We start from the raw sequence: 27,652 nt of genomic DNA, 5'->3' as shown, positions 1-27,652 counted from the left end.
ATTTGTCTGGGTTCCCTGTCATACACTCATGCAAAGAGAGTGGCCTTTGACTGACTTCATGTGTCATCTTCAGCATCAGAAGGAAAGGCGAGGCGCAGAGATTTGGGAATGTGAAGGTAATGGTGGTGGCAGTGGTGGTATGTGTGTGTGTGTGTGTGTGTGTGTGTGAGGAAGAGAGATTTGTTTCAGATGCTGAAGCAGCTCTCTGCCACGGAGACTGGCTACGTGTTTGTCTTCCCAGCATGCATTCCTGCCTTTGCTAGAGAGAGGGACTTTCGCTGAGTTGTTCCAGAGCCAGCGTGGTGTTACTTGTGCAACTCTCTCAGTGTCCCCTTTGGGCTTGTGTCAGTTCGATGTTATATCCAACATGATCCTGGAACTTTAAGATGCTTTAAAGCAAGCTGGAGGCTGACGTAGACTAATGCCTGGGGCACAGTCTGAGCAGACGTGGACCGCATGGAATCCAGTGGTGTTGTGCTCAGAAGAGACAGCGTAAGGGCTGGACCACTTACAGGGAAGGTCAGCCATGATAATAATAAGCTCACCTTAACTGAGCACTTATGAGCGTTAAATACTTTCTTGCATCATTTTCCTTAAACCTTCAAAAATTCTGTAAGGTAGGCACTATTATCACCTTCTGAAGCTCAAAGAGGTTAGGTAAATCACTCAGCTGGTCAACGTCAGAGGTGGGATTTGAACACAGGTCTGGTTGACACCAGCCCTTGAGCTCGAAAGCATTTTACTGTTTCATGTCACAGAGGAGGTTTCATAAATGAGGTGGGATGTGAGCAAGGCTTTAAAGGGTGGGCGGGACTTACATAGGGAGAGAGGACATTTGGAGAGAGGGGGTGGACATGTCTGAAGGAACTCAAGGGAGACTGCCCAACTAGACTGGGGGGTGGACACAGGGCATGATGAAATATAAGGCTGGTGAGGTGGGGTGGAGTCGTATTCTGGAGAGCCTTGAAAGGAACTTGTGACTTGATGCAGTAAGAATGAGGGAGAGGTTGAGAATTTTTGAGCAAAGAAGAGCAAGGCAAAGCCAGTCCTAGTCCCTTGGTGTGCCCTACCTGGGTCCCTGAGCCCAGCCCTGCCTTGCTCTTTCTTGAGAACCTTGCCCAGTTTTTTTGTTTTTGTTTTTGTTTTTGTTTTTGTTTTTTTTGGCTGCATTGGGTCTTCGCTGCTGTGCGTGGGCTTTCTCTAGTTGCCTAGTTGCGGTGAGCGGGGGCTACTCTTTATTGCAGCTTCTCACTGCGGTGGCTTCTCTTGTTGCGGAGCACAGGCTCTAGGCTTGCGGGCTTCAGTAGTTGCAGCATGTGGGCTCAGTAGTTGTGGCACATGGGCCCTAGAGTGGGCAGGCTTCAGTAGTTGCGGCACGTGGGCTCAGTTGTTGTGGTGCCTGGGCTCTAGGGCGCGTGGGCTTCCGTAGTTGTAGCACTTGGGCTCAGTAGTTGTGGCTCGCGGGCTATAGAGCGCAGGCTCAGTAGTTGTGGTGCACGGGCTTAGTTGCTCCACAGCATGTGGGGTCTTCCTGGACCAGGGATTGAACCCTTGTCCCCTGCATTGGCAGGTGAATTTTCAACCACTGTGCCACCAGGGAAGTCCAGCATATTTAACTCTTGTTTTAAAATTTCCCGAACCTCTGGGGAGCACTGGGTACATGTAACCAAGAAGAAGGAGCAAGCTAGGGGTCCAGGGTCAAGTTCAGCCCTAGATGGATGTGCTTCAGCCTGTACAATATTTTAAAAAGCAATTGAATTAGGGACCAACGTTGAAAAACCAAAGAGCCCAATAAAAATCAGGATTTTCAGCTTCTCTTAAAATGGCAGAAGACTTGGTCAGGGTTTCGCTAGGCAGGGCTGTGCAGTGCTGACTTCTTAGCCGGGGGCACGTCCCCCACGTCCTGGGACGCATCTGACCCTGTGGGTTCCAGACCCCTACTCTAGGGAAACAAGCCCCCACTCAGGAAGATGCTAATCCAGGATTGGCTTCTTTTCTTACTGTGTAATTAGGGAATTGTCAGACCTGCAGAAGAACCGAATCTGAAATGCAAATAGTCTTAACACACAGGCATGCTGTGGCCATGGCTGGGAAGGGCTACTGGCCAGGAACTGAGCATCGTCCTTACGTGGTACCTTTCCTCTGGGCTGGGGTTTCGAAGCCCACTCTGCTGGGTCCCCAAGAGATAGACTGGAGGGCCTTGCTTGGACTCAGGTTTTCTTTCCACTGAATACTTGGTGTGAATAGGATCTGGGTCAAAATGATGAAAAGAGTTCAGGGGCAAAAACCAACTCACAAACGATGACCTAAGAAGCAATGTGTTAAAAAGGTTAATCTGGACTTCGCTGACGGCACTTCGTATGTTCTAGAGGGACAGGTACGAGCCATTTCTGTGCTGGCATTTGGGGTGAGAGGTCTTCACTGTGCAGATCTGTCCAGGCCCTGCAGGGCATTTAGCAAGTCTGGCCCCCTGCTCACCCAGTGACAGCGGTGCCTGTCCCTGTGCCAGTTGTGACAACTACAATCAACTGTAACTACGCACGTCCCACCACTTTTGCAGGGCACGGTGCTAACACATTTGAAAACCACTGAAGTCTAGTCCCAGGAATTCTGACACTCATTTCATGAGGAAGAGTGTTAAAGCCATTATCACTTCTTTGTGGCCCACAGTATCCTGTGCTTCCCATGGCACTCACCATTTTCTTCCTCAGATTGCAGTTGTCATAATTTCTTTCACTTTCTAGACACAGTTATTTGAGGGTAGCTCACCATTATAGCCCCCAAAGTGTCTTAAATGGAGTAGCTGCTTGGTATGTGCACTTGCCTGATCTCCACGTTCACTGATTAATGTTAGTGGCTTTGGGAGCCTTGAAAGAAAAAGCAGCTCTGTATTAGCATTTCACTATTCATCTCCATGTGCTATTATTAGTATTTTCAATATGGGAGCAACACCTTTTTTTTTAAAAAGAAATTGAAGTATAGTTGATTTACAATGTTTTGTTAGTTTCTGGTATATAGCAAAGTGATTCAGTTATACAAATGTGTGTGTGTGTGTGTGTGTGTGTATTATTTTTCAGATTCTTTTCCATTATAGGTCATTACAAGGTATTGAACATAGTTCCCTGTGCTGTACAATAAATCCTTGTTGTTTATCTATTTTAAATATAGTGGTGTGTATCTGTTAATCCCAAGCTCCTAATTTATCCCTCCCCCTGCCTTTCCCCTTTGGTAACCATAAGTTTGTTTTCTATGTCTGTGAGTCTGTTTCATATGTAGTTGATGAGGAAATTCTTTGTTTCAGGTAAGACTTAGTATTGTTAAGTCCCTACCATGTGCCAGGCTCTGTTCTAGGCTCTGAAGAGAAAATGGTGAAGCAGACAAATACAGTCCCTACCTGCTCTCCTGGAACTTACAGACTGGGGGGTGGGGTGGGTTTGGTTTTATTTAAGCCAAACATGTCTGCTTTTGATTTTTTTTTTTTTAGGATAAGTGGTATATATATATATGTTCACCTTTTAAATGTAAATGTTTAAAAGTAGGCAATTTATGTGTTTCCACAACTGACACCTGATGCAGACCTCATTCTCTCCCCCTCGTATTGGTTCTAATAAATGTTGCTTTTCAAAAAAAAAAAAGCAGTAAGCAAGGCCAATGTGACTTGGACTGAGAGGACAAGGACAGTAGGGGAAGAGCATACAGGATGGGTTGAAAGAGGTGGGCAGGGGTTGTATTTGAGGAGAAGCAGTTTGGATTTGGTTCAAAGCATGCTGGGGAGCCACTGAAGGGTTTTGTTTTTTTTTAATTAATTAATTAATTTATATATTTATTTTTGGCTGTGTTGGGTCTTTGTTGTTGTGCGCAGGCTTTCTCTAGTTGCGGCGAGCGGGGGCTACTCTTCGTTGCGGTGCGCAGGGTTTTCATTGCAGTGGCTTCTCTTGTTGTGGAGCATGGGCTCTAGGCGTGCAGGCTTCAGTAGTTGCAGCATGTGGGCTCAGTAGTTGTGGCTTGCGGGCTCTAGAGCGCAGGCTCAGTAGTTGTGTACGGGCTTAGTTGCTCTGCGGCATGTGGGATCTTCCCGGACCAGGCCTCGAATCCGTGTCCCCTGCATTGGCAGGCGGATTCTTAACCACTGCGCCACCAGGGAAGCCTGGCTGTTGCAATCATCCAGGTTAGAGACGATGGTGGTGCGGACCCAGGGGGTAGCCGCGAAGACGGAGATGGATTTGGAATGTACGGTCAAGGTGGAATCGAATGGGCTTGCTGAAGGACTGAATCCGAGAGGAGGCAAGGAAGAACGCCTGGTTCTGAGCCTGAGCACCTGAGTGAAGGGTGGCTCTATTTAGGGAGATGGGAGTCACTGGGTGGGGGAAGTAAGTCTGAGGTGGGGGGCAGGTTTGCAGGGGAGGGAAATTAAGGTTGAGATGCAAATGGAACATTCAGCTTGGAGACATTGAATAGGCGGTTGAATATCAGTGTCCGGCTTGGCTGGAGCTTCAACCTACAGGAAAATTAACTGCAAATTAGAGCCACTTTAAGTCACCGCTATATACTAACAAAGGTAGCAGAAATCAAAACGATGAGGATCCAATGTGAACGGGGCTGCCAGGAAATCAGGCATGTTAACACTGCTGATGGCATGATAAACTGACTTTATCTTCCAGGAGAACAACTTGACAATATGTAATGAGCCATATAAACGTATTCCTAGCCTTTGACATGGGAACATATTTTGAGGAAACAGTTGTTTGGTTTTTTTTTTTGCGGTACGCGGGCCTCTCACTGTTGTGACCTCTCCCTTTGCGGAGCACAGGCTCCGGACGTGGCCTCTCCCGTTGTGGAGCACAGGCTCCGGACGCGCAGGCTCAGCGGCCATGGCTCACGGGCCCAGCCGCTCCGCGGCACGTGGGATCTTCCCGGACCGGGACACGAACCCATTTCCTCTGCATCGGCAGGCGGACTCTCAACCACTGCGCCACCAGGGAAGCCCGAGGAAACAGTTTTTTAAAAGATCTGTACAAAGATTTTCATTAGGGTTGCTTGTTCTCATACTAGCAGTACAGAGTGGTAGTGGTACTCTTTTGGAGAGAGTAGTGCTCTTTCAAAAGAAAAAAATTGGAAAACACAAATCCCCGGGAAGGGGGATAGTAACCCTATAGCGTTTCTATAGACTGTATCTCTGTATAGAATTTCTACAGAAATTTCCTATAGGCATGAAAAATGAGAAATGTGTTGATCACGTCAATATCTGGAATTGTTATTCAGCAGGTGCAAAACCCAGATTGTGATGGTCCGTAAGTACCTGTGTAAACCTCACACGCTGTTCGTGCTGAAAATCATAAATATACAGTTGGCTTTTAAAACCACCTCATCTGCTTTTGACTTTGTCCCTCTTTCTCTCTGGCAGCGTTCCGTGGTCAGGATGCCACGACACAGTGGTCCACCATGAAGAGTTCACATGAACTGTGGCTTCTCCAATCTTTCTTCCCTTGATCACATTTTCGCCAGAAGGTATTGGGTAATATCCTCTTCTGCAGGCCTTATATTCAAATAAATTTACCCTGGGATTTTAAAAAGGTTGCGAAATACCGCGGTTCTCACAAACTGCTTAGAAGTGCCAAGTACGGTCCCATGTAAAGGTTGCTTTTCCCCTGTAGGTGGCGACTTGTGGGCAGGAATTTTGCTGGTAATCTTCAGAGAAGCAAAACACTGGTGACTTGATGGCATGCATTTCCCACATATAATACTCCGACTCTTCAGTGAGTCAGGCAAAAGTACAGAAGATAGCCACGTTCTCTTAAATCCCTGATAGCTTTTTTTTTTTAATGTGAAGAAGAGAAAGCAATGATTCTACTTTAGAAGCATCAAAATAAATCAATCCAAGGTTTAAAGTGGTATTCCTAGCTGGAAGTGTCTAGAGAGAGGTGATCTATAACAAAAATGTTCCTGATGCCAAAAAAAGGGGGCAAAAGACCAGAAGATTGGTGAGATGGGTCTGCCGACTGCCCTGTGCGTATTTTAAAAAATAGCTCCCTCTCTTGCAACCATGGAGTGACTCCTGTACTCACTAACAGAGTTATGTAAATGCAATATGCACAGAAAGGCCTAACACAAACCTTTCTTTAGGTTAATTTATTTTTTAATTGAAGTATAGTTGAGTTATAATATTGTGTTAGTTTCAGGTGTACAGCATAGCGATTCAGTATTTTTGCAGATTAGATTCCATTATAGGTTATTACAAGATACTGGGTATAATTCCCTGTGCTACACAGTATATCCTTGTTGCTTATCTATTTTATGTATAGTATTTTGTATCTGTTAATCCCATGCCTCTAATTTGTCCCTCCCCACCTCCCTCTCCCCTTTGGTAACCATAAGTTTATTTTCTATGTCTGTGAGGCTGTCTGTTTTGTATATATATTCATTTGTATTGTTTTTTAGATTCCAAATATAAGTGATATCATATAGTATTAGTATTTCTCTGTCTAACTTATTTCACTAAGCATAATATTCTCTAGGTCTATCCACATTGCTGCAAATGTCAACATTTCGTTCTTTTTTATGGCTAATTGGGTTAATTTATTTTTATTAGTCTCAGAATCACTTTGCTTTGACCAACATTACTGCATAAAGGAAACATTCGTATGATCTTTTAAAATAGGGAAACAAAAACAGGAAATTAAGTTGCCCAAAGAGGTGAATTAACACAAATCCAGTTTTCTTCATTTCAAGATCAAAATTCCCCATACTAAACTCTACCTTAGAGCAGATTTTCTTTGAGTGCTGGTAGAAGAGATTCTCTCTCAGCAGGACTCCAGTATTTCATGGTCACAAATTTACCATTGCTGCAGGTCTCCAAAAGTCACTTCCTTTCTGCCCTGAAAGCCCCCAGTGCCACAATAAACCCTTCAGGACCATCTTAATTTGGGAATTTCGGCATTTGGGGGGTCCTATATTGGTTGTATTCCACTTGTTGCAACACTGCGTGCTGCTCATTTTAATGATGTGATTTAAAGATTTTTCAAGATCAGAGCATATGGTCAGCCTCAGTTTTAAAATTGTTGTTTGGGCTAATGTTGTATCAAAACACATGAAAGTTCATCCATGACCTCTTGACTGAAAAAGCAGGGAAGACTTCTGTTTGGTCAAGACTTACGGGGATTCTGTACTAGTTGGGAAGTTTGGAAATTGGCTATGTTGATTTGACCCAAATACATTTTGGCTGTCCCGCTGACAATAAATATGTCGATATAACTTTATACATCTTAAATGCTTTCAAAATGACTTAACTTTAAGGTTCAAAAGCCTGAAGAAAAAAGAAAGGCAGCAAAGGACTACTTCGAAAGAGGATACTGAGTTGTGCAGATGGTCCTGTTTTTTTTTCACTGTTTTTAAAAAACGTGACTCAAATGCCCTTGCTAGCGCTCTGAAGCAAATATTTATGAGAGTGAAAAAAAGGGAAAGAAAATGGATGAGGGATACTTTGCTCATGACTCAAGTGCTTTTAAAGTTTTCAAGTCATAGTTCTGATCTAAAACACCTGAGGTGTAGCAGAGGAATCTCTCTAGTATCTTCTGAAATGAGAGAAGGTATTGGAGGAACTTTGGATGCAGAGCCCGTAGAATTTATTGAATTTTCACCGCAGGTTCAAACAACTGTTTTAGGCTTGTGGAAATATCTCAAAACTGTTTCCTTTTCTCTAATCTCTTATTCTACTGCTATTCAGTCAGCTTTGCTATTAGGTATAGAGGCAGGAAGATGAGGCGGACCCATGACTAGAGAAAGCAGCCACGTTTCTCTGAGAAGCTGCTAGAAATGTTCTGGCATTGAGAGCTGTTGAGTGAAATGCTTTGGTAGAGCTATGTACACAAGATACTGCTGGAATGCACACTGTGTAAACATTATTGAATAACTCTAATTTTTGAAGGTTAGAGGAGCTCTCATTTGCCTCTGCAAAGGCGTTAAAGAATAAGTGATCTCAGTGGTGTTGCTTTTAATCACAAGACTAGAAGAAAGATGTGTGTATGTGTGAAGGGGCTGGGGAGGTCATAGTGGAACATACTAGAACATGGGACTAGTTGAAAATCTTTATTAAAATTCAACTTTTTGATAATTTATGGAGGCTGTACTTATGACATTCCTTGCCATCAGGGCTCAGTTTATATTAGGCTCTTAAACCTTTGCATTTGATAGTGATTGGTAAAAATGATGGGAAAATTGTTAATGAATTCTACCATTACTGTCAGTTGAACCACAGACACATTAAAAGGGAATTTAGCATAATAGTCCCAAGGTCCATCCATGTTGTCACAAATGGCAAGATTTTATCTTTTTTTTTAATAGGGTATTATGCTATGTAAAATAAGTCAGACAGAGAAAGATAGATACTATATGATTTCACTCACATGTGGAATATAAAAAACAAGCAAACAGGAAACCCCCAAATAAATTAGCAAACTAAACGAAACAAACACATAGATACAGGGAACAGACTAGTGGTTACCAGAGGGGAAGGCGCAGCCAGGAGGGTGAGATGGGTAAAGGGGGTCAACTGTATGGTGATAGATAGAAACTAAATTTTTGGTGGTGAGCACACTGTAGTGTATACAGAAGTGGGAATATAAGGGAGTTCCCCGGCAGTCCAATGGTTAGGATGCAGCACTTTCAGGGCTGGGGTTCAATCCCTGGTTGGGGAACTAAAATCCTGCAAGGTGCGTGCTGCGGCCAAAAAAAAAAAAAAAGTAGAAATATGATGTTATACGCATGGAATTTATATAATGTTATAAACCAATTTACCTCAATTTTTTAAAAAGGGTATTTAGAGGGCAAATTAGGTCATTCTAAAGAATCAATTTTAGGGCTTCCCTGATGGCGCAGTGGTTAAGAATCCGCCTGCCAATGCAGGGGACACGGGTTCAAGCCCTGGTCCGGGAAGATCCCACATGCCACGGAGCAACTAAGCCCACGTGCCACAACTACTGAGCCTGCGCTCTAGAGCCCGCGAGCCACAACTAGAGAAAGCCTGCGTGCAGCAACGAAGACCCAACACAGCCAAAAGTAAATAAATTTTTTTAAAAAAGAATCAATTTTAAATCATATCCTAATAACTTGATCTCAGTAATTCCACCTATTTGGGTAGATATATTTTTATTAATATATATAAATATACATAAAATGTATATCTACTAAATAATATATCTAATTTAAGTAGATTACCTTTTTATTTTTTTATTTATTTATTTTTTTTGTGGTATGCGGACCTCCCCCTGCTGCGGCCCCTCCCGCCGCGGGGCACAGGCTCCGGACGCGCAGGCCCAGCGGCCACGGCTCACGGGCCCAGCCGCTCCGCGGCACGCGGGATCCTCCCAGACCGGGGCGCGAACCCGGCTCCCCTGCATCGGCAGGCGGACGCGCAACCACTGCGCCACCAGGGAAGCCCTAGATTACCTTTTTAAATTGAAGTATAGTTGGTTTACAACGTTGTATTAGTTTTAGGTGTACAGCAAAGTGATTCAGTTATATATATATATATCTATATATCTATATATATCTGATTCTTTTCCATTATAGGTTATTATAAGATAATGAGTATAGTTCCCTGTGCTATACAGTAGGTCTTTGTTGTTTATCTATTTTATATATAGTAGTATGTATCTGTTAATCCCAAACTCCTAATTTATCACCCCCCCTTCCCCTTTGGTAACCAGAAGTTTGTTTTCTATGTCCCTGAGTCTGTTTCTGTCTTGTAAATAAGTTCACTTGTATCATTTTTTCTTAGATTCCACATATAAGTGATATATAATACTTGTTTTTGTCTGACTTCACTTTGTATGATAATCTCTAGGTCCATCCATGTTGCTGCAGATGACATTACTTCATTCTTTTTTATGGCTGAGTAATATATATATATATATATAATATATATACATATATTATATATATATATATAAATATATACCACAGCTCCTTTATCCATTCAGCTGTCAATGGACACTTAGGTTGCTTCCATGTCTTGGCTATTATAAATGGTGCTGCTGTGAACATTGGGGTGCATGTATCTTTTCGAATTAGAGTTTTTGTCTTTTCCGGATATATGCCCAGTAGTGGGATTGCTGGGTCGTATGGTAGTTCTATTTGTAGTTTTTTAAGGAACCTCCATACTGTTCTCCATAGTGGCTGTATCCATTTACATTCCCACCAACAGTGTAGGAGGGTTCCCTTTTCTCCACACCCTCCCCAGCATTCATTGTTTGTAGATTTTTTGATGATGGCCATTCTGACTGGTGTGAGGTGATACCTCATTGTAGTTTTGATTTGCATTTCTCTAATGATTAGCAATGGTGAGCAACAGATTACTTTTTGAACATGTTTAAACAGGGTTAAAAACAGAGATTGTATGGGGAGAAAAGCACAAACCTTTTTAAACCTATTTTTCAAGAGCAAAGTAGGGCCTCGTACAGCTTTAACTGGATTCAAGGATTGGCACATTTAAGCTTAGAATTGAGAAACTCTCCTGATTTAGAAGAAAGCACCTGTGAAAGTTGAATATTGGATTGTAACTATGAGTATTTTCCAGAAACATCTGTCTGCTTTTGCTATAAAATAAATCAGTTAAGACTTAAACATTCTGCAGCCAAATCAGTGGTCACTGGAGGTGGGGGGAGGATTACAAAGGGGCACGAGGAAGCTGAAGGGGGTGATGGGCATTTTCACTCTCTTGATTGTGGTGATGGGTTCATAAGTGTGTAAAGATATGTCAAAACTCTTCAAAATGTACACTTTTTCTTTTTTTTCGGTACGCGGGCCTCTCACCGCTGTGGCCTCTCCCTTTGCGGAGCACAGGCTCCGGACGCGCAGGCTCAGCGGCCATGGCTCACGGGCCCAGCCGCTCCGCGGCATGTGGGATCCTCCTGGACCGGGGCACGAACCGGCGTCCCCTGCATCGGCAGGCGGACTCCCAACCACTGCGCCACCAGGGAAGCCCTAAACTGTACACTTTTGATACGAAATGTGGTTTATCATATATCAATTATGCTTCAATAAGGCAGTTTTTAAAAATAACTTCTGCAGCCTATGGTACAGCTAGTGTTGAAGTGGCCCAGTGCTCCTTCATCACCCAAAGTCCTAGTCTGATCTCCCAGGCTTCAGTCAGGACTCACACAAACTTGGGTTATGGGTCCAGATGCCTGTGGGCATTTACAGTGGTGGCAGACAGAGGGGTGTCTTTGATGAGAAAAGAGAGTTGCTCCTGTATTACTCTGTTTTGATTCTTTTCTGGGCCAGTTTGTATCAGCAACTGTGAGCTGCTTCCTTTCAATAGTTTGTTATTATCATGTGAGTTTCCTCTTTTTAATAAAAAGTTTTAATACAAAATTAGCACATTTGTTTTAAACATTCAAAAATTGAAACAAGAATACTCCTAATCCATTTCCCAGATGAAATGTTGACAATTTGATGTACCTCCTTCCAGACTTTGTAGAGAGGTGTGTATGTGTGCGCGTGCACGTGCGCCCACCATGCATGTGTGTTTATATTACTTTTATTACTTTATATTACGTTTACAAAAACAAGATCGCATTGCACATTATTATCCTGCAACTTGCTTTTTATTTTTTCCTCTAAAAAATATCATGGGCGTCCTTCCATGTCAATAAGTACACACCTACGCCTCCCTCCCTCCCTTCCTCCCTTTCTTCCTTCTTTCTCTCCTCTTCCCCCTCTCCCTCCTCCCTCTCCCCCTCCTACCTGTCTTCCTGGTAGGAAGTCTCCTTCCCCTCCCCCTCCTCTTCCTCCTTCGTTTTTTGTTAGTTTTGGCTTGAGGCCTCTTTAAGGAAAAAGCATCGCAATAGGAATTCGTAATTATCGTGCACCTATGCGCCAGGCACCATCTGGTTAATTTTCAGTGATCTGGCAGAAATTGCCAATGACATTGCTGTAGCATTGAAGCCATGGCATATATAAAAAGCTTACTTCTTGGTACACAGTAGGTCCTCAATATTAAAAAAAAAATAAGATTGGAAGGTTAGCTCCCTATTCTGGGAGGGTATTCAAAGATGAAATATTCACAAACATTTCATTTTAAAGCCTGTGACCAGCAGGGGAAGAGAGGAGAAGCAGTGTCTAATTTGCTGCTGTTGCTGAGGTTGGGAAAGAGGAATTGGAACTGAGGATTTTAAAGGAGGCCAGTTTTTTTTGTTTTTTTTTTTGAAAACCAGTTGGGTCCTCTTGAGAAAGTCAGAAAATAACTTAAATGCTTCCGAATGGAGGTGTAGAGTCCTGTCACTGGAGGGCTCGGTGAGCAAACATCGACCCTAGAGCAGAGGCTGTGGGCAGGCACGGCAGCAAGGCCTGCAGGTCTGTTTATTTGCACTTTGCAGTGCTTGTAAATTGTTTTCCTTGATTGCCAGCGTCTGAAAAATCAGATTTCGCATAAGGACCTCAGTTTCTGGCCTCTCTGGATGAATAGGAGGATGCGGCCGCCCCAGGCCCTCCTTCCGTCACTGGGGGTTCAGATGAGGCACTGGCCTCCGCCTCTGTTCAGTGTTTTTTGCTCGCTGAGACCGTCTTGCTGTCCACTGTGATCATCTGAGTTGTAACCTCTGCTGTAGAATTTACTGCTTATTTTTGCTTCGGTGTGAGATGGAAGTGATAGCCAGTTTTGTTTTGTTTTTAATGTGAAAAATATAGCACATCAAACACTGTAAAATACCATCTGACGGGTTTCCCTCCAAATTTGAGGAGAACCTTTATTATACTTCAGGAAAGCGGAGAGATCTGGCTAAAATATAGAAACTGTTTCACTGTGTGGAAATCACCCTTGTGAAGGATATGAGGCATATATTTAACCTCAAGAAGTTGATGATTTTTAGTGGGCTTTGTGAGGTTAATCTGAAGTAGAAGGAAAAATTGAAGTTTTTAATAAAATCCATTTATATTGACCATAATTTTAAATGAATGACTACAAGTGCATCTGTTAACACTGTAAGTCAGCAAAAAGCTTATTAAAACCACTTTGCAAAAAATCATAATGCAATTCTGAACTTCATTCCTGTTAGCTGTGACAAAATTGTGTCTAAAATGACACTGCAATAAGCAGCTTTGAACATGTTTTTTTCTTATTTTTAATTCTTTCCTTAGCATGAGTTTCTAGAGCAGGTTACTGCACCAAAGGGGATGAGCATATTTTATGGTTCTTGGTTTGTTTTGCCAAGTTAGTCTAAAAAAAGATGTAATTAATTTTCACTATCTCTAGCAAGATATGAAGGTGCCTAGTTTTTCTTTCTTCCCCAAACTCTCCCAGGTATGGGTTTTTGTAATTTTTATTTATTTGTGTAAAAACTATTAAATGGGATTGTGTATCTTGAAACTAATTAAAATTTAGATGTTTATATCAGTTAGCTGTTGTCTTATAATAAACCATCCCCAAACTTAGTGGCTTAAACAAAAACCATTTATTATTTCTCACAAGTCTATAGGTTCTCAGGACTGTTCTGCTGATCTGTGATGGCTGCATCTGATCTTGACAGGGTTTGCTCATGTGTCAGCCATCAATTGGTGGGTTGGCTGGGGGCTGGCTGGTCTAGGATAGCTCAGCTGTCACAAGAGGGCTTTTTCATGTGGCCTTTCATCCTCAAGCAGGCTAGCCCAGGATTGTCCTCATGGTATGGCAGGATTCCAGGAGAGTGAGGGCCACTTGACACCTCGTCTTAGAACTGGCACTTGGACACTTCTGCCACATCCTGTTAGGGAAAAAAAAAAAAAGGCCGTCTCAAATTCAAGGGCTGGGGAAAAATCGACTCTATCTCTTGATAGCAACAACTCAAAGTCACATTACAAAGGGTGTGGATACAGGGAGGGGTGGAATAAATATCAGGATCATTTTTGCAACTGTTATACTACAACAGTCAATATTGTCCTTCAAACTTGCCATCTTTCAAAGCTTTATACCTGTTCCAGCAATGTACGCACTAGTTAAAAAATAATAATTAGAGCCTTTCTCAGAATCTCCTTGTAAGGGGGCTTATAAACCAATTAAGAAAGTCAGGTTGTTCTTTATAGTCGTTAATTTTATCCAGCATTCTTGAGTCTAGATAATTTTTGATGATTTTGAAATATCAAATACACGATAAAAGAATTTCAAAATTGACCTCCATCAAGGCTATTTAAAAGAATGTAGCTCAGACTTTGAAATCAATCCAAGCGAAGCATTCCAAAGTGTTTAAAACAAAAGCAGTATCACTGGAATAAATGGAGAGCATGACAAACTGGTTACTTTGAAGTGATTAACTATTTTGTGTATATTTTTTCTGGAATATTTTTTAAAGCCTTGCTTTAAATTAGGTTGTATAAATAAATACCTCTTGATTACAGATACATTTGGGGGTTCAGTATATCTTAATTGAATATCAAATTAATTTTTCTCCTGAAGGAGTTTAGTGTTGACTCTTAGTTATGTTGCAAATTGCAGCAAACGGACTGGGTTTTGTCTTCATCGTGCTCTTTAGATAATGTTTTTGGAGAAGGAGCACATGTTTCTTCTCATATCATCCCAGTTCAGTGTTGCTAACGTAAGGATTTCTAGAACCTAATATAAGATACTGCTTTTGGTGGCCTTTTAAAAAACAGTTTATACAAACTTTTTCTCCTAAAGGGAGTTCATTTGGGTTGTCCTTCAGGGACAGTTATAAAAGAAGTACGTACCTATAAGGTTAACCAAGATTTAGTAGTAAATCTTGCGTTAGACTTTCCATCATCTGGCCATATATGTTTGGGTCTAAATCTCCTTGAAGTTGACATTAATGAGAAACTCAGGTGATACAGACTCTGAATACATCCACTTTTAGAAAAGAAAATAAAGTTGGGAAGTGCTCTTTGAAGTCAGCAAATAGGAGCAGAAATCCCTAATTCCCAGTATCAGTGATATTACTCACCTTGGGACAGCTTAAGAGAGCTTGTTCATATGAAATGCCAGCAAGCACTCATGTTTGGAGGGTTTTCCAGTCCCAAAGTAGAGGGCAGATTCTCTTTGCCACTCACTAGGAGAGGCTGTCTCCTCTTCCCTTGATCTTAGAGTTCAATTTAGTGAAAGTCGACAGACCGGAGGAATGAGAGTAGATATGTCCGTGTGAGACTTGGAAAGCAACCTGGACGAAGGATGCTAGATCAGGTGCCTGGGTTAGAACTGTCGGCTGGGTGTGTGTTCATGAATGTGCTACATGTATTTTACCGTGGCCCTGTTTCTGTGCCATCCCCAGCAGGTTTTTCTGGGACTTTACATTTGAGCTCAATTGTACAAGACTGGAGATTTGGAATCTTGGAGTGTCAATATATGGGCAAGTCATTTAATTTTCCTGATTCCATCTGAATTTCCCCATCTCTAAAACAGGCATGAAAATACCTGCTCACAGGTTGCTTCAGGAACCAAATGAGACAAAGTAGTGTAAATAATAGCCATAGCTTATGTTGATTGAGAACTTCCTGTGTGCTGGGCACTATTCTAAGGATTTCACCTGTACTCACTCATTTACTCCTTCCTGAAATCCTATTATTTCTATTTTACAGTTAGGGGAACTGAGACACAGTCTTTGGAAACTCTTTGAAACCTCTAAAACACATTGAACAAATGTAAGCTATTGTCTTAATTCTCGCGATAATATACGTTCCCCTATCAATTTGACGTAAGTCCAGCAAATGGCAGCATTCAAAATCCAAATCTGCGTTTTGCTCCATTTGTATCAAAATGTTCCCTTTCGCCCTCTAGGGTTGCCTGCGGATACCATGACGGTCACGGTGGTGTATGATAATTCAGAGGCAACGGAGCTCTGTGCGGCTCAGCACCTCTACCTCAAGCCCATAGCAAAGTTGATGATCAATGTATTGCTCCCTGAGAGCACGGAACCCACGAGGCCCTTCTCTAACTGGGAAGTTCTTGACCAGCTGAAGAGCCTGATTTGTCCTGACCAGTTCACCACAGTGCGGCTCTCCAAGAGCACTAAGGACTTCATCCGATTTGAGGGGGAGGCTGAAACTCGAAGTTTGGTTCAGATCCTGAAGGCCAAGTTACACGGGAAGATCATCAAGCTAAGCGGTTTGAAAACAGACTTAAGAGTAGTGGCCACAGATGCCCAGGGGGAGTGGGAACACTTCCCCAAAGAAAAGGGGGCGCCGTTGGGTGACGGGTCTGAAGAGCAGGACCACGATAAGAGCCCAGATTCCATATACTTCGAAGGCCTGCCCTGCAAGTGGTTTGCACCTAAAGGTTCCAGCGGGGAGAAGCCGTGTGAAGAGATCCTTCGGGTGGTCTTTGAAAGTTTTGGGAAGATCAAGAATGTGGATATTCCGATGCTCGACCCCTACCGAGAAGTCATGACTGGTGGGAGCTTTGGGGGGTTCAGCTTCGGCTTGCAGACGTTCGAGGCCTTTATACAGTACCAGGAGTCAACTGACTTTGTAAAGGCCATGGAGTCCCTCCGCGGGATGAAGCTGATGCTTAAAGGAGATGATGGGAAAGCTCTGGCATGTAACATTAAGGTAAGGAGCAGCCAGGGTTTTTTAAACAAAATTTCCCACTCTTCAGGTGGTCCTGAGTAAAAGCTAGGAGGAAGCATCTGCAACAAATTTCCTTAGACCCCAGTAGGCTCTGATCAATAGCTAATGTAAAGATTTGTGTTGTCGTTAATACAATGGATGATTAGGGGAAAAAATATCATCCTGATTTGAACATTCTTCTGCTATCAGCCATGCTGCCAGCTGTGGTTTGAAAACGATGGTTGTTATAGTCTGGGGCTCTGGCCCAGCTTCTTGGGGGCATCAAAGGATTCTTCATGGTCCTTATGGAAGTATCTCATATACTTATTCCATTTGACAAGTTGCTGGGAGAGAGGGCGACGTGCAGCTTGAAACCACGAGGAGAGCAGTTTACTCCCTCTTTGCTACTGGGGTCACAATTTATTATACTTTCATGTTGTCTGTCAGGTAAATTGCTAAAACAGAATCCCCACAAACCTGGATCCTTTCCTTTCAAAGTCAGCCTGTCTATCCAGGCATGTCACTTCATCACTGTCTGAATGCCTGGTCACCTCCTTCTTGAAGCCTTAATCCAGAAGAAGAAAAGATGCAGCTAAACGCTCCTTTTTCTCTAAATCAGTCTTTAGTGTGAATTTGGACTTTCAGCTTCGGTAGCTTCGTGTGTGTGTGTGTGTGTGTGTGTGTGTGTGTGCGTGTGCGTGTGTGTGTTATGTGGGTTAAAGTATATATTTGAAAATTATGAGCTATTCAGTCCGACAAAAGATATAGCAAATACTATAATGACCGCCCATGTACTACTGCCCAGCTTAAAAAATAAAGCATTACTAGTGATATGAGAACGTGCTCCCCTCTGTGTACCATCCTCAGTCGCAGGCCCCTCCCTCCTCTCAAAGGTAACCATGATGGTGAATTTGGTGTTTATCACTCATGCATATTTAAATAGCTACTTCTGCCTCCTTTTATTTTTTAGGCAAATTTATTTGTAGCACCTCAATCTGACTTCCACTTTATTTAGAGATTTGCAAAGTTGTTTAATAATCACTGCAGTCAGATCTTGTATCTCATTTGGTCAGTTTTCTTACATCTTTGCTCTCCCACCCTCCTCCCACCCATTTTTGGACTCTTTTTGTCTCTGGTGATTAAAAAAATACGTTAACTCAGTTAATCACTATAACAAACCAGAGGCAATATACTCACATCCCTTAGAACTTGCATCCATCATGGCACTGTGGTGCCGCCTATGGCTGTCAAGTGAGCTCCTCAAGGGTTCTGCCAAAGAAAATTCTAGAGCCCCACAAGGACTGTTTGGCAGGTAACTGAGAAGCAGTGGAACAGTCTGGGTGCTGGGATGCAGAGAAGGCATTTTTAATTCATTTGGTTTGGCATTGCCATGTACAAATTAGTTTTATCTCTCTGGCCTTCAACACACCCAGCCAGCGGGCAAACTTTTCTAATGAAACTTTGAATTGTTTGGGGGCAGGTTATGTTTGATACAACCAAACACTTCAGTGAAGGAGCTATAAGGAGGAGAAATCAAGAAAGGCTGAAATTACAAGAGCTGGAGGAAGAAAGGAAAAAAGAAAAGAAGAGAGAAGAGGAAGAGGCTGAAAGGTGAGGAGACCACTTCAACGAAGAGGGTTCTTTTAAACTTTTGATTTATGGATTTATCCCTTCAGGTGAATGGCTGCGAGGAGCAGAAATTGGTACAGTCTTTCCACTGTGCTGTTACAAAACCAAAAGAGAAAGCAGTTGAAAGCAAGAGACTTAAAAAGTATGCTTTTCGGGAAGAACAAGTAATGAAGAATAGTGGGACCAGCCAGATTAAGATGTCTGGGAGGAAATGGTCATTAAAAAGAAAAAAAAAGATCAGGAACTTTTAGAGTGAAAATTCTAGCAGTTTACCTAAATTTACCAAATTTTACCTTGCCTATCAATTGAAATTTTGGGGAAAAGTTCTTTTTAGGTCTGGAAAAGATTTTCTTCCATAAAATGATCAATAATCAATCTAACCCATAGGCCAGAAGGCATGGATTTGTTGAGACTATTTTTCTCGTTGGCCTAAGTTCTTTCTGTGAATTTGAGGAGCCTCTGTATTTACTTCTTTGAGTTTATCATTGTTTCCCAGTTTAGGAGCTTGAGACTTAGAAAGGGCTATTGGATCGCCAAAGGTTTGCTAAGAAGGGACAAATGGTCCAGAACCACAGGGCTCCCCAAACCAGTTTTACCTCCCGGGCTCCTCCCCTTGCATGTTTATTCTTCCAGTCTTTTATGCAAATTATAGCCATTCAAAAGAGGAGTTTAAGAGTACCCTTCCGTTTGCCTCGCACTTTTTTTTGGCTGGCGGAGTGCCAGGAGTTACTTGAGGTCACGTCTGTGAAACTTGGCCAGAAGCTGAGCCCCGTCAAGGTAACGATTCCCGCCAAATTTCCAGATTGACCATGCAGTTTAGCTAATCCTCCAGTATTTGGCTAAGCCCTCCCTCAGGCCACTGTCCTTTTTTTCCCCCTTTTCCACGTTTCCATGAGGGCCTACCCAAAACAGCTGAAATTTTCAGAAAATGGCAGAAAAATAAGGCCGTATTCTTCTAAGCCAGTCTGTTTTTATGGTGGTGTACTCTGTTAAGTAGTATGCACCAAAGGTTTTGATCTCAAGAGAAAAGGAATCTTCGCTGTGAAAGCTGGATCCAGTAGCCCCTGCTGATGGTTTGAGAAGGCGGAGGCTAGAGGCCCCTCCTTTGAATTCAGTTGCCTTCTTTTTTTTTTTTTTTTTTTTTTTTTGTAATACTCTCTGCATGAGGTCTCCTGTACATGTTTCTAACTCATCAACTTAGTTATGCGTTGTCGGGCCCTGGCAGGGGGACGGGAGTGGGAAGAGGAGCAAATGACTGATAAATACCTTCTGAAGGGTTGACTCTGTTAATCATTATCCAGAAAGAGAAAAGAGGAGGAGAGGAAAGCCCAGGAAAAGAGGAGAAAGGCCAGAGTCAGGAGGCACGCCCTGAAGGAAAGGGACAGACACCGGCAAAGGAGACCGAAGGACAGTGCCAAAGCGGAGGCCCGTCAGGGGCCCAACTCTTCCGAGGACTGGGAGGAGAGGAAGGGCCTGCTGGCCCGGAGGCGGCTGGAGGCCCTCCGCCTGCTGCGGGCGCTCCTGAGGAAAATCGCAGTAAGGCTCTTGCCCCATTGTTCTTCGCTTTGGGTAGGTACTGACCTTTCTGAGACACGACCTTTACTTTTAAACAATGGCCTATCCTTTAAACAGCACACGTGGAACACTCACTGTATTCATTGGGGTTTATTTTCAATAGGCTGATCTCTAGTAACCCCAATTGTGCATTTACCGAAGGGATACCCAGATTTTCTGAAGGCGTTGAGTCTCACCCCCCTTTCCCCGCCCCGCCCAACCATCTGGCACACACACACTTTGTGTTTCTAAACTTGAGGATGGTTTCACCCGGGGCGATATAGCTCGTGCATCTACTTTTCTAAGTTCCTAATTGAGATACCCAAAAATGCATGGGGGAAGAAATGGATGGTGGGGGTGTTGGGTTTGTAGTCCTCCATTAATTTTCATTGGCCATTCCTCCGTGACAGGTTTGGATGGCAAGGGAGAACCTTGAACAGAGGCCTCTGTGGAGCAAGCTCCTGTTAGTCTAGTCCTTTTAAAAAATATTTATTTATTTATTTTTGGCTGTGTTGGGGTTTCTCTAGTTGCAGCGAGCGGGGGCTACTCTTCGTTGTGGTGCACGGGCTTCTCATTGCGGTGGCTTCTCTTGTTGCAGAGCACGGGCTCCATGCGTGTGGGCTTCAGTAGTTGTGGCACGCAGGCTCAGTAGTTGTGGTTTGTGGGCTCTAGAGCACAGGCTCAGTAGTTGTGGCGCGTAGGCTCAGTAGTTGTGGCTTGCGGCCTCTAGAGCGCAGGCTCAGTAGTTGTGGCGCACGGGCTTTGTTGCCCCGCGGCATGTGGGATCTTCCCGGACCAGGGCTCGAACCCGTGTCTCCTGCATTGGCAGGTGGATTCTTAACCACTGCACCACCAGGGAAGTCCCTTAGTCTAGTCTTAGACTATTTGCTAAGGAATGTCTCACATCACAGGCCAATTGTTTTGTTTGGAGAGTTTCAGTTTCGGAAGTTTTTTGTTCTCCCACTTACTGGCCTCCTAAAGATAACCCGACTCAGCAGATGTCCCAGAGTAAAGGCCAGAAAGGCCTCCCAAAGTGTTAATTTAAAAAGCCATATTCAGTGTTCTTAAATAATGAAAAGTGAATGGCATTCGTTTTATTTTTTAAAAATTTATTTTATTTATTTATTTTTGGCTGAGTTGGGTCTTTGTTGCTGCGCGCGGGCTTTCTCTAGTTGCAGCGTGCGGCTCTCGGGCTCTAGAGCACAGGCTCAGTAGTTGTGGCGTATGGGCTTAGTTGCTCTGCGGCATGTGGGATCTTCCCAGACCAGGGCTCGAACCCGTGTCCCCTGCATTGGCAGGTGGATTCTTAACCACTGCACCACCAGGGAAGTCCCATGGCATTCATTTTAGATAGAGTTAATTTTATGTGTATTTGCCATCTCAGCTTTTTGTTCTCATTGGTATGGCCAATTAAACTGCATGAAATCAGGATCAGAAAAACCTCACATTTACCTTTATAATAAGGTGAGCTGGATCTTTTTTAGTTTACCTTAGTGACTGCCAAGGGTGATTCGTCTTGAAGAACTTCTCTCTTTAGATATGTGTGGTGCCTAATTCTTGGCCTCATCAATACCTTACACTGATTATGCAGTCCGCAGGTTCTAATCCCAAGTCCTGGGTAAGCTCTGTGCCCTGATTTGTGCCAGGTGTCAGTGGGAGCTCAGTACAAACTCTCCCAGCAAGGTAGGGCCCATGCGCAGGACCTTTCACCTGCCCTGCAGTCGTGCAGAGCAGAGAGTACCACAGAGAGAACCACTGTCACAGCCATATTTTCTCCTTGCTGTCTTGTTTCCAACTGGGGCGGGTGAGGTGGGCAGCTCAGGGACACGCCCCCCTGCAATCCATGGGAAGAGGCTGGACTGTAACCCAGAAAGCCCTTTGTTTATCTTTCACAAAGGCAGCTGACCCTTTTAGACACACATTTCACCCATCAGTCTTTTCTTGTTCTAGGATCGTAGCCCCAGGGAGGGCTCTAGAGCATTTCTTATTCCTCTTCATGTCCCCAGCCCCTAGCACAATACCTGGAACAGTAAGTAGACTCATCCATTTGTGAACAAAGGAAAAAGGGTCATGTGCTTTTTAAAAAAAATTTTAAAAATTGAAGTATAGCTGATTTACAATGTTGTGGTAATCTCTGCTGTGCAGCAAAGGGACTCAGTTATATACATACAGACATTCTTTTTTAAAAATATTCTTTTCCATTATGGTTTATCACATGATATTGAATCTAGTTCCCTGTGCTATACAGTGGGACCTTGTTGTTTATCCATCCTATGTATAATATTTCATATCTGCTAAGCCCACATTCCCAGTCCTTCCCTCCTCCACCCCCCGCCCCCTTGGCAACCACAAGTCTGTCCTCTATGTCTGTGAGTCTCTTTCTGTTTTGTAGTTGGTTTGTTTGCGCTGTATTTTAGATTCCACATATGAGTGTTGTGGTATATACATATGGTATTTGTCTTTCTCTTTCTGACGGACTTCACTTGGTATGATAATCTCTAGTTGCATCCATGTTGCTGCAAATGGCATTATTTTGTTCTTTTTTGTGGCTGAGTAGTATTCCATCGTATATATGTACCACATCTTCTTTATCCATTCATCTGTCGATGGACATTTAGGTTGTTTCCATGATTTGGCTTTGTAAATAGTGCTGCTGTGAACATAGGGGTGCATGTATCTTTTTGAATTATAGTTTTGTCCGGGTATACGAAGGGTCGCGTGCTTTTGAAGGTATGTAAACCGGGGTGCCTTCTAACATAAGGACGGGCACAGACCTAGTAAAAGCAGCTCCTGTTAGACCGAGACATTTAATTTAGTACCTCCTGTTTCTTCAGTGTGATATTGTTCCTAGTTTCAATCTATCCTAGGTGTAGTTAGAAACCTCTTCAGAACAATGCTAGGAAGCCCAATTTTCTTCGAAAATTTTAGTCTGTTTAGTTTTTCATGTGAGATTTTTAACCTTTTTCTTTGAAGGGGTCTATACAATTTAACCCACGGGAGGTAGATGTTGCAGGCTCCAAAGCTAACCGTGCTCCGGGGACCACACTGGGAGCTCTGAAGAAAGAAGAGTTAAACACTCAGTATCTTCAAAATCAGGAGGAAATGCCAAGATACCAGGTTTCCAAGTCAGATAACAAGCGAAAACAAAAAATGAAGAAAAGAGCTACGGCTCACTTACGGAAATCTTCCCACCACCTTGGGGAAAAAAAATTAAGATATTCAGCTAGAAGAGAGAGAACTGGAAAATTATTAACCAGTGAATACAATCACAGTTTCCTCCCCGATCGGAATTCTTTGCAAATTGCAATGATTGAAGGTCAATCTCTTGAGAAAGAAGACTACCATGGTTCTAATAAATCCTGTTCTTCCAGATTAGTTGAGCGAGACCATGGCAGGAAACAGAAGATCTATGAAACAGATGAATTTATTGACTATCTTTTAAACTATTATCAAACTCCAAAATACGCCCGTATCTGCCTAGATCCAAGTCACCTGACGAGCACATGTCAGTGGCAGAGGGCCGTCCATGCGAAAGGAAGTGGATTTCAAATCAATTTGAGAAAACATAAGAGTCATTTTACCAGTTTGAGCCAAATGCAAAACCTAGATAGGAGAGAACAGGTGCAAGAGGACGATTCCTGGACGAAGATTTGTGCTCAGGATCCTGAGCATAAACCACAAAAGAGGGGAAAAGTGGATTATGCCAAAGAATGTAGAACGTTTAAGGGGGTTAAACATCATTGCAAGGACACAGTATGTGAAGCTGGTGGTCGGCCATCCCCAACTTTTGGAAAGAGCCATCTGTTGGAACAGACTCATGCTTACCAGGTCCAAGATTCCATATCCACAAGTCAAAGCCAAGTTTCCTCGCCCAACAGGTCAGCAGACTTTGATTTGGAGTTGACAGATTTCTTAGAGGAAATTAGCAGTGATTCTGAATGTTTCAGTGAAATCCTTAGCATAAACAAAGAGGGGAAAGAGAAATCTGTGGCCACATATGATAGCTCCCCAGAAGAGGGATCTCTTGACACTGATGAAATCATCACTTGCGATTCAGAAATTCGGTCAAGTCAGCAAACCTTGTATTCAGAGTGGAAACATGAGGAGGAAAAATACTCTAAAAACGAGCTTCGGAAACCAGGCAAGAGGTCAAATTATGAACTGAGATGTTCATGGCTTGAGTGTGAAAACCATTCTATTAGAGATGAGAAGAGCAACAGCAAAAAGAGGGAAATATTGGCCCCCAAATACTTATTTGATAAAAGCTACCACCACGAATCCAGTGCCAGTGATCAATTAGACACTGTCACAAGAAAGAGGAGGCGGTTTAGTGATAGTACATTTGACCAGAAAGTGAACTATAGGCCCTTTCATGTGCCAATAACATCATCAAGAAGTGCTAATGCTTCCCATTTGGGGGATTTTCCCAAAAGAAGAGAGGCTCCACGGAAGTCAGAATATAACCAGGATGCAAGGAGGTTTAAAAGCTATGAGAATTCTGAAGATTTCATGCTGAATTCTGACAATTACTATATCAGACATAACAGTCAGGAGCACATTGACTACGGAAGCTATTTAGGAAACAACCACACTAGTTCTTTATATTTTCAAATGTTTTGAAGGTCTCTTCGATCAGGAAACTCTTACTCACAATAAAAATGTGCGAGAAGAAAATTTCAGACCAAATGTAGCTATGTAGTTAGCAACTACAGAGCAAGAGAGCAACGCCTAGGAGCACGAACAAGGTCAGATGCAAAACCTTGTTTCTCTTGCCAAAGTATAAAGCATAGATCTAAGTGTGTGTGTGTGTGTTGCAGGTGTGTTGGCAAACTTTGGAAACACAAAACATCCAGATTCTGAAGGTTGGTAAAACAATGTGCTTGCAAAACTTCCTTATCCAAGGACAGACATTTCTACAGTTCGATTGCAACTTTAATTTGGTGCCATCAAAGGAGCAAGTTAACGTCGAGAGGAGTTAAGATAGCCCTCTATGGCTCTTCCGCTGTCATAACGTTATCATTTAGCATCACTTATCTTCAGAGGGAATGGCAGTGAATGAGTAATGATCTTTTTACTTGTTCTTTAATTTGGTCAGAACACCATGTGCAGCAACAAACTTTCCTGACTTTTATCTAGAAATACCTATAGATAAAAGAGGAGAGATGACACCTAGAACATATAATAGACTGCTTCAGGACATTAGGCAGTTCCATGAGCATCCACTGGAAGGAAGTTAATCTTATTAATATGTTCACAGGACTCAAAGAGTTGTCCTTTTAGAAACAAAGCCTTGGAAGAAGAATCTAAAAGGGGCTCAGATTGTCCTTTGAGGTTTACACAGATAGTGGACCATTAGCAGAGTTGTTTTTTTGGAAGAACCCCATGTCATTCCATCCTAGAAAAGCAACAGGATTGAAGCGATATAACGTGGGATTTGCCAAAGGAAATATTGAACGATCCTGGGGCACCAGTAATGGCACTTGGGAAGAGAGGACGTGACAGTATTCCATTTCAGGTTATGTAATCCTTTCACTCAGGGTTGGGTGACATCAGTTTGTAAAAAGCCACTGACTATCCCCAAACTGACTTTTATAAAACAGTAACAAGTGCCTCCTCAATCCTCAATAATGCCATGGAGTTAGGAAGAGTCATGGGTAAAGCCCATCGTTTTCTAGCGGGGGAAAAATTGTATGTGTGCCGGATTTGTAAACTCTTAACATAAGCAATTTATCTTTTTACCTACTGGTTTTGGACTCCTTGAATATGTTTTTAAATTGAGATATTTTATAGATTCATAAAGATATACATCTTAATGCAGTGCCCCCCCCCCAGGGGGCAGTAGATGACTGTTTTTCTTCCAACGAAGCTATAGCTGACATGGCAATTGAAGACCTCAATGAGATTAGATTGCCTGCAGTGGGGAAAAGGTGATTTTAATCCACTGAAGTAGTGGAAGGCAACATTTTCATATGACATGATTCATTTCAAACAGTCCTAACTTGATAGTCCGTAGAAAAGTACCAGCTGGTAAAGCCAAGGTAGGATGCCAGTCATTGTGGTTGCCCAGAATGTGTGCTCCTAACCACCCTCCTGAGCGACCTGATATCTGAAATGGCTATAAAATCTTCTAATTGATCTAAAGTAAGAGCCACAAGTTGTTTCGTTGATCTCCTCTCATCGCACTTAATAGAGGTATGCCAGTACAAGCAAAAGTTCAGACATGAATGTAACATAGCAGATTGATTATATTTATTATCAGTGAATGATTTGTCGGCTCCCTTATATTCAATTCCACTTGCAAGCCAGTGACTCTGCCATGAAAACCAGGCTTGGCCTGTCCGATCTGAAACATCGCTCCTAGGGCGAGTGCCTTTTCTCCTCTGAGGAGAAGTACTGTTGTCCGGAGTAGCCTTTTAAACTACTAACAGCTTGTATTTTGTCAGACAACTTTTGGTAACCAGCTATTATTCTCCTCCAATGAGACCCCACCTCCTTATTTTTCCATGTTTCGTGCCCTTGAAACAAAGAGCATTATGGGTTTGTAATGGAAAGCAGCTATGCTTGTTTTGAAAAAGAAAAAAAAACCAACTCAATCTCTTCTGTCATTTGATAATTTTTCTTTGCAGAGATTTTAGGCGTGAAAACAATTTGCTGGTCAGTAACCAGACATAAAAAAATAAATTGCAGAATACAGCATGTGCAATTAAAAATTTTTTTTTGTATAATAGAACTGGTGCTAAGTCACTTCTATATAGTATTTTCTTCTTGTTTTGTTTGCTAAATACCATCCTGGGACCTAGAAGAAAGTAAAAATACTGGTTTTATGTTTACTTTCCGTACAGCCTTGGATTTTTATGTCTCGTGGTAATGAATTCTAGATTTGAGTAAACCTTTCTTTTTGGTGTGTGTAGGCCTTAAACAAGGAAGAGAACAGTTTATCCTGAACTTTTCAAATGAATGGCTTAGTAAGGAATGAAATAGAGCCGAAAAATGTTGTGATCACTTTCTGTTAATTACCATTGTTATTCTTTGTTGTGCTGTTGTTTAAGTGGTGCAGAAGTATCTTCTCATATCTTTTTCCTATGTCCAATTAAGTGAGGGCCTGAACTTTAAGCTGTGTCTTTTAAAGTAGGTGTTTTTATGTTTTTCCTTGTACGTGCTGCTAATAGTGCTTTAAGAAAGCTAAAAATCTGTCAGTTTTTGTTCAATTTGTTTGAATTTCTCAGGTAGAAAGCCATGTAACCTGGTAATTTGGAAAATAAGAACCAAATAAATGTATTTTCATTTCTTGCAAGACTGCTCAAAATGTGAACTTTTAAATAAATGCTGATAATTCCACTTTGGGGGGTTGGGATTTCTACCCGTAGTATGCTGCTTTGCACTAACGTTGCTGATCCTTTTTGTCATTTGCATTGGTAGAGAAATAATACATATTTGATTTTCAGATATATTAAAAATAAAGTTGTCATAGAGTCTTTGTTCATTGACCGCACGTACTGGCTAGAAAGTTGCACACCTGCGGTAAGATTCTCTATGAAAATATACGTCTGGTTTCAATATTGTTTCGAGGCAACTTCCCCAGTTTATGGTAATTGCCTGTCAGAGCTCACGAAACCACAGTTGTAGTTTCATCTTGGATAAATTAAAATCATGGTATTTGGACTTAAGACTATTCTCCCTTCAGCAAAGGTTTTATCAGTTCTTTAAAGGTAGCAAAACGGACTCCACAGAATTTCATCTCATCCCTTCAGGCCTTGGTAGAAGTGTTGAAATTACTCAACATCCAGAAACAAGTCAGAGACATGAGGGGCTTCAGTGATCAGTCGTTGACCCTGCAAGCTTTAGCTGTATTTTCACATGAAATGTACAGCAAACGGCCTCTAAGCATCCCTAACAAAGGCGGACTGTACCTTAGAGAACAACTGGGCACTTTAGAGCTGAAAGG

At 42.4% G+C, this 27,652-nt stretch overlaps 1 protein-coding gene across 2 annotated transcripts in view; it reads left to right on the top strand.

The window, feature by feature from the left end:
* The window catches only part of LOC102992180 (A-kinase anchor protein 17B), a 109,928-nt gene extending 82,888 nt beyond the window's left edge, over nt 1–27,040 (top strand). The window contains exons 3-7 of one of the 2 annotated variants that reach the window (XM_055081884.1): nt 15,559–15,621; nt 15,758–16,527; nt 18,005–18,135; nt 19,455–19,689; nt 22,681–27,040. In XM_055081884.1, the coding sequence (XP_054937859.1) occupies nt 15,775–16,527; nt 18,005–18,135; nt 19,455–19,689; nt 22,681–24,327 (2,766 nt within the window). In that variant the 5' untranslated portion in view covers nt 15,559–15,621; nt 15,758–15,774 and the 3' untranslated portion in view covers nt 24,328–27,040. Of the gene's footprint in view, nt 1–5,429; nt 5,509–15,558; nt 15,622–15,757; nt 16,528–18,004; nt 18,136–19,454; nt 19,723–22,680 lie in introns of those variants that run through there. The other variant, XM_024128047.3, reaches the window with a different exon arrangement.
* Nucleotides 27,041–27,652: the final 612 nt, after the last annotated feature.

Source organism: Physeter macrocephalus, chromosome 21 (assembly GCF_002837175.3).
Source record: "Physeter macrocephalus isolate SW-GA chromosome 21, ASM283717v5, whole genome shotgun sequence".
NCBI classification, from domain to species: Eukaryota; Metazoa; Chordata; class Mammalia; order Artiodactyla; family Physeteridae; genus Physeter; species Physeter macrocephalus.
This window is presented reverse-complemented; position numbering and strand designations above follow the sequence as displayed.